This window comes from Podarcis bocagei (assembly GCF_964188305.1).
Source record: "Podarcis bocagei genome assembly, chromosome: Z".
Lineage (NCBI taxonomy): Eukaryota > Metazoa > Chordata > Lepidosauria > Squamata > Lacertidae > Podarcis > Podarcis bocagei.
Genome location: NC_138140.1, coordinates 27,813,657 through 27,820,434, shown reverse-complemented (window position 1 = coordinate 27,820,434; position 6,778 = coordinate 27,813,657). Strand labels below are relative to the sequence as shown.

At 47.0% G+C, this 6,778-nt stretch overlaps 1 protein-coding gene across 3 annotated transcripts in view; it reads right to left on the bottom strand.

The window, feature by feature from the left end:
- Positions 1-832: 832 nt before the first annotated feature.
- The window catches only part of COL4A6 (collagen type IV alpha 6 chain), a 181,500-nt gene continuing 175,554 nt past the window's right edge, over positions 833-6,778 (bottom strand). For all 3 annotated transcript variants that reach the window (XM_081179281.1, XM_081179280.1, XM_081179282.1), the window contains 3 exons: positions 5,381-5,572; positions 3,813-4,099; positions 833-2,327 (listed from right to left, as the gene is read on the bottom strand). In XM_081179281.1, the coding sequence (XP_081035407.1) occupies positions 2,067-2,327; positions 3,813-4,099; positions 5,381-5,572 (740 nt within the window). In that variant the 3' untranslated portion in view covers positions 833-2,066. The remainder of the gene's footprint in view (positions 2,328-3,812; positions 4,100-5,380; positions 5,573-6,778) is intronic.

Sequence of the window (6,778 nt, the reverse complement as noted above, 5' to 3'; positions counted from 1 at the left end):
GCCCTGTCTCCCTACTGATGGGGAGGCAAGCCAGGTGGGAAACAGGAAATGTTTTTGGCTCAATGAAGCCAAGCTCAGAACTCCCAGCATAGCTGCCACCCCAACAGGCAGGCAACAGAGGCAGGCCAGCAACACTGGAAATTGCATGGCAGCCCAACATTGTTGCTGGCTTTCCCCCCTCTCTACTGGGCTTTCCAGTGCATTCAGAGGCAGCCTGGAAAGGATCAGTAACAGTACAATGCAGTCTCAGGCTGTTTTAACTTTGCAGATATCACCATGCACTGTACCTCCTGCACTGGAACAGCCTCCTGCAGTTGTTTCAGTGCATGTGCCTGCCTGCATGTGCCAATCAAAAAATCTGTACAATGTAGTACCACTAGAGTGCTTTGATTTTGCAAAGGCTTTTTACAGTTCTAAGTAATACAGCACAGGAAACTACTCAATACACCTGCCTCTTTGGTATATTCATCCAGAATCCATTATTGCCCAGTTTGGATATAATATTCTCTGCTTACTAAAATGAGTTATGCATGCAACTTCTGACTTTGTGGTATGTCTTTGCACTGCCCTCCCCTTCCTAGATGCACCACATTTGAAGATTTCCTTTGATAATTAACTACAGTTTCCTGCTATGTTTACAAAAGCTGGAAAAGAGAGTCTGAAACCATGGTGTGAAGTTGGGTTCAGATCCAGGTTTGTAAAAATAGTGGTCCTGCTTTGGATGCAACAGAAAACTATGGTTAATTGATACAGGAAGTATTCAACTGCAGCACACTGAGAAGGAAGGAAGGAAGGAAGGAAGGAAGGAAGGAAGGAAGGAAGGAAGGAAGGAGGGAGGGAGGGAGGGAGTGGAGAAGGAGGGAGTGGGGAGGGAGGGAGGTACATGCATGAGCAAACAGTGTGCATGTCTCAGCTTAAGAAGCAGATATGAGTAATGTCTGAACAGGGCCTGTAAATTTCGTTACTCTGATTTGCAAAAGATGATGCTCTAAATGAGATGTAGGTGTGAAAACACTTATTTTTGCTTCAGCTGCCTCACCTCTTTGTAGCACATCAAATAGCAGGGGAATGCTGAGAAATATTTCCTAAACTTTTATATGTAAACATTACACAGGGAAGGATAGTGTGTCAAAAGTGTGCCCATCACAAATTTCTCCACCAAATGCATATTTTAAAAATGCTGGCTAATTGCTAAAGCACCTGAATGTATAGCTGCAACATAATGACAAATCCTTCCATTTTTTAACTGATTTAGTGGTTTCAATGACTAGTTTAAATTTATCATTTCAGATACAATAATTGATTTGTAAGACATTTGGAGCTTGTCTTTTATAAACTTGATTCTGCCTATGTCACAGGTACCTTTTCATTGTTTCATAAGCCTCAGACCCGATCCTCATGTTACAGTAAGAGCACACTTGTGCTTTCCCTATCATGTTTGAAGCAGGCACTCATTTTACAAGTTCATTTGTTGAATAACGTGCCAGGCAGCACTTATGACCCTCTGCTCCAGGGACCAGGACAGAACAATTATTTATAGTTGCTTCAAATATGATATTGTGTTGTTTATGTAGTCATGTGCCTGCTCACCTGTGGTGAGCAAAATCACATTGACGGGACCAAGCTCTGACAAGCTGGGGTGGGGGTTTGCTTCTAAAATAAACCACTAAGAGGCCTGACTATGGCTGTTACAGTCAACATCAATGGCATTTGTTGAACCTTTTTTTAATCCATAACAGCATGAGAAGCCGCCAGGAATGGCCAAAGCTCTGAAGAGGAGAACGTTCTCCAAAATTCAACAGGTCCTATTAAAATCTGTTTAGTATGTCAAAGAGAGGGCAGGAAGTGGCACCTGGAAAACCAGAGAAAGGCCTCCTGAGGTAGCCTTGAACAGAAGAAGAGAGAAATATAGCACCATGTTCTGTAATATAGACAAGGGGGCCCCAGAGGTTTTCGAAGTGATTTCAATGCCATTACTGCAGCCGGGGAAGATTGCACATCCCACAGTCTCCAGCACTGCAAGACCTCAAGTCCCTTATGTTGGCTCTGACCAGTTCTGGCCTTTGCTACAAGTTCTTCATGCAGACTTGGCATCGACCAACTCGTGTCCGGAGCTGGCCTGCCTTCAGAGTCTCGGAGATGGTAAAGTCGGCAAACTGCTGGCTCTGCTCAACCGTCGTCAGCCAAAAGCTGTACTTGTTTGAGAAGTAGTGGCAGGTCCCTTGGGCACCATTACATTCAATGAAAGGGGTGGCACGGAAGTCTTCCAGGCAAGAGCCGGGGGAGACGAGAGACTGGCCGCCACCTTCAGCTCCAGCTGCAGTGTGCTATAAGAAAACAGTTTCGTTAAAGAAACTCCCACAGCAGGGATTGGTAGAGATGAACAAAACGCTCACAGTTCTGGTTGCTGCCGAAAACAAAATCATACCACGAGGGAGGACCACAGATCAGTGGCAAAGCATTTCCTTTGCATGAAGAAGGTCTCAGGTTCAATCCCTGACATCTCCAGTTAGGGCTGGGAAGAGACTCACTGACTGAAATCCCAGAGAGCCAATGCCAGTCAATGTTGACAATACTGAACTAGATGGGCAAATGGTCTGACTCAGGGTAAGTCCCCCTCTTATGTATTTATGGTATCTTGCAGCAGATGGAGAAGGCCGAGAAGAGAAAGAGATGTTCAGTTCTTCCTTTTGCTCTCAGCTTCCACCCAACCTGTAGGTCTCATGTCCATGGAACCAGGAGCAGGGACTTGCAGGGCAGGTGGTAGCTACAATTTGCAGGGAAGGAAAGGGGGAAACAAAGGGATGGAGGGTCTTTACTCATCCTCTACCCTGCCTCCCTGGGCCAACACAAGCACCAGCTGAACCCCTTATATACACTCATGTGTACATACGTTCCATCACACATATACACAAACTTATATGAATGCAGGCACTCACATATTTAGGTCACATCCGCACCAACCATTTAAAGCACTATTATGCCACTTTTACAACCCTGGGGAATCCTGGGAACTGTGCTGAGCATTGCAGCTTTGTGAGGTCAGTTTTAATAGTGCTTTAAGTGGTTGGTGCAGATGTGACCTTACTCTCCAGTTTCATAATTTGTTCATCTGTTGTTGCTGGGTTTTTTTATTTCCTGAGATTCATATGCCACTTGGTTGCAGTAAAACATCAAAGCACTTTGCCGAAAGAATGAAACAATAAAACCATCTGTTAAAAACAACTCTTTGAAACATTAAACAAATTAATTAATTAAAATCACTGATGAGCTAAAAATCAGATTTAAAAACACATGCCAACATTCTAAATGTCTGCATAGGCTTACCTAAACAAATGTGCTATAAACTGGCCTGAAAAGAGTACAGTAGTACCTTGGGTTACAGATGCTTCAGGTTACAGACTCCGCTAACCCAGAAATAGTACCTTGAGTTAAGAACTTTGCTTCAGGATGAGAACAGAAATCGTACAGCAGCAGCAGGAGGCCCCATTAGCTAAAGTGGTGCTTCAGGTTAAGAACAGTTTCAGGTTAAGAAAGGACCTCCAGAACGAATTAAGTTCTTAACCCGAGGTACCACTGTACAGTGAAGGTGCCTGCCTGGTGTCCATAGGCAAGAAGTTCCCAAGTGGGTGGGGTGTTTCTACTGCCACAGTGAAAGATCAGTTTCTTGCAAATCGATCTAGCCTACCCTTGTCTACGCTGCCTGGCAGCAGCTTTCCATGGCCCCAGGCAGAGAGAGACTACTTTTTAAGTGGAGATTCTGCCAGGGACTCAACTGAGTGCCTTCTGCATACAAAGCAAGGGACTCTTACCATGAGGAAGGAATATCCAATCCAGAGGCTACGCCAGCCTTCTGGGCATTGAGGGATGGTGATGTCCTGACTGTGAACAGCCACAGCCTGAGAAGGAGCTTCGCATACTGAGCAGCGGCTGATGTACTGAGAGATCTGGAAGCTGCTGACGGGCATCATGGGGATGGGAGCTGTGGTGGAGAGCCAGTAGGATTTGTCATTGCGGCTGGCATAGTAGCAGACCTCATTAATGTTGCAGTAAATGAAAGGCATCGTGCTGAAGCGAGGCAGGCAGGAGCCGGCAAAACCTACAGGGGAGAGGCAAGAGAAAAAGCATGGCAGTCAACTCAGAGCGTCAGGCTCATTCAGATGGCCTGTTTATTGAATTCAACCCCCCCCCCCCACACACACACACTCTCTGCTGAAGGGCACATGACTGTAAACGAATCAGCATATTGATTGTATTAAGTTTGCAATAAGATAGACAAAATATTTGTTGCAAAGTAATGCAATGAAATGCTCTAAGCAGCAGACAAGTATCATTACACTTGCAAAGTATAACATGTTTCAGGGATAGGAATATGCCAATGTTTATTAATTGTTTTCATCTGAGGAAGATTTTCGAAATAGGACCTTATCTGGAAACTTGTCATCGGCTGTTCAGCACATTTTTCGAAACAATAACAACTTTTGTGCCAAATGCTTCTTTGTAAGCCTTGCTGAGGTGTACACTTTGCAATAGTAACACTATTTTGTCTATCTTAGTAGGTTGAGCTACGTCTTATAATCAATATATTGTTTTGTTTAGTCATGTGCCCTTTTATGCATGTGATTCTGTTTGTTGATGACTAGCGGAAGGAAAATCTGAACATATAACATCAGTTATGGAACTGAATTGGCTTCCAATTAATGACTTCCGTTTTGCTTTCACCCTCTGAACACCCCCCAAAAGCAAGGACAGGTAAGTAACAGGCCTCTTCTACCTCAAGGGTCACCTGAGGGCAGTTGTACCCAGTGGCGGAGCTTCGTGCTCCGGCACCAGGGGGGCGGAGAACAGGTGGGGGGGCTGGCGCGCGTCCTGGGGGCATGATGCGCTGCCCACAGGGGTGTGGTGTGCCTCCTGCAGGGGCATGGTGTGTGTCCTGGGGGCGGGGCATGCCGCTTACAGGGGCATGGCGCCCAGCGCAGGTGGGGGGGGGACAGCCATGATGGCACCCTACCAGGACCACGCTGACGGAGGCGATGCGCTCCCCACACACTCCTCTTCCTCCACCAGTGGCCATACCACCAGTGGGAAAGATGGGAAGCAGGGCCCATTCCATCGTTTTTGCCAAAAGCCCAGCTCCATCAAGCAGCTCCTACCCCTGGACTGTGCCAGCTGCTCATTACAAAAACAACTGTTTTAGGAATTGGTGTCTGAGTTTGATTTTCCCCTCTTCCCTCCCTGTCCCTTTCCCCTTGTGTGTCATGGTTTTTCTAGATTGTAAGCCTGCAGGCAGTGACTGCTTTGTTTTAGTGGATTGCATGTAAGACATTCTGGGAGCCTTTTGGCTTCTGAATAAACAAACAATCAATATTTGCCTGCTTACCAAGGTCCTGGTTGTGAGCCTTCTCCTGGCCCTCCACATACAGCAAACTGTACCCTTCCCAGAGCTTGTTCATCCCTACAGGGCACGGCGGGATCTGCTCCGACTGGCTGTGCTTCACCAACGTGTAGCCGACCCCAACGCTGCGGCCTGGCATGCCAGGTAAACCAGCAGGACCAGGCTTCCCAGACATTCCTGGGGAGAAAAAGAGAGAGGTTGGATCCTGGCCATGAGTGACGTAGTGCCAGCAAGATTGAGGCTGTCATGGATGAGGAACTCCTCTTCCTTCTCACCTACTCAACTAGTGCCAAGATAATAATTTTGAGGGCCAAACTACATCAGAGATGCTCTGATGGGCACTATAGTGGTTCCCAATGCCCCTGAGTTTCAGCCAGTCTTTACAAGGGACCAGAGTTTCAGTTTGGTAGACCTTGCCCTGTGGAACTCCCTGCTGGTACAAGTTCAGCAGGAACCATTCTTGCCCCTTTTTTTGCAGGGGGTGTCTCCTAAAAACAGTGTTATTCACACAGGGCTTCTGCAGTGTGAATCCCCCCCACCCTGCCTAGAATTTACAGATGTTTTTATTGTAAGATTGTATGGTGCACACCATCTTTTATTTTTATGAAACTGTGGTTTACAAATAAACAAATACATGTTACACCTAATGCTTACGTGCAACATTGCATTTTCTTCTTCTTTGGTTAATTATACATACATGCCTCCACCACTGGCAGAGAAAGGGGTGTGTAGTGGTGTGGCCCACCCCGGGTGTCATCCCTGAAGGGGGATGACATCAGCACCCCGCCACCCTGGGACGCTTGCCCTGCCCCTGTGGGCGGCTAGCCCCGCCCTGGGTGCACAGTATGCGTGCTGCTCCAGGTGCCAGAGCATTTAGCTCTGCCTTTGGCCCCCACAGCTGTTTTCAGAACTGCAGCATGAATGCACTGGAATCCTCCTTTCCCCAGACTACCCCACCCCAACAAGTTCTCCTGCACAACTATGAGCATTAGTTTTAAAAGCTTTCACTGTGTGCCAACCTTCTCTTTCCACATAGCTATGGCTCTCCAGATGTTGTTAGACTCTAGCCAGCATGGCCAGTGCTCAAGAATGCTCACTGGGGCAAGACAGTTTGAGCATAACGCCAATCCTGGACCAACTGCACTGGCTGCCAATTAGTTTCTGGGCCCAATTCAAAGTGCTGGTTTTGACCTCTGAAGGTTTTCATGTCTCAGGACTGCAATAGCTCAAGGACCAGCTCTTCCCATATCAGACCCTGCAATAATCACCAGAGGCCCTTCTTTGTATGCCTCCTTCCTCCATGAGAGGTCCGGAGGGTGGCAGCATGAGAATGGGCCTTTTCTGCAGTGGCTCCCTTTTGTGGAATGCCCTCCCCCGGGAGGC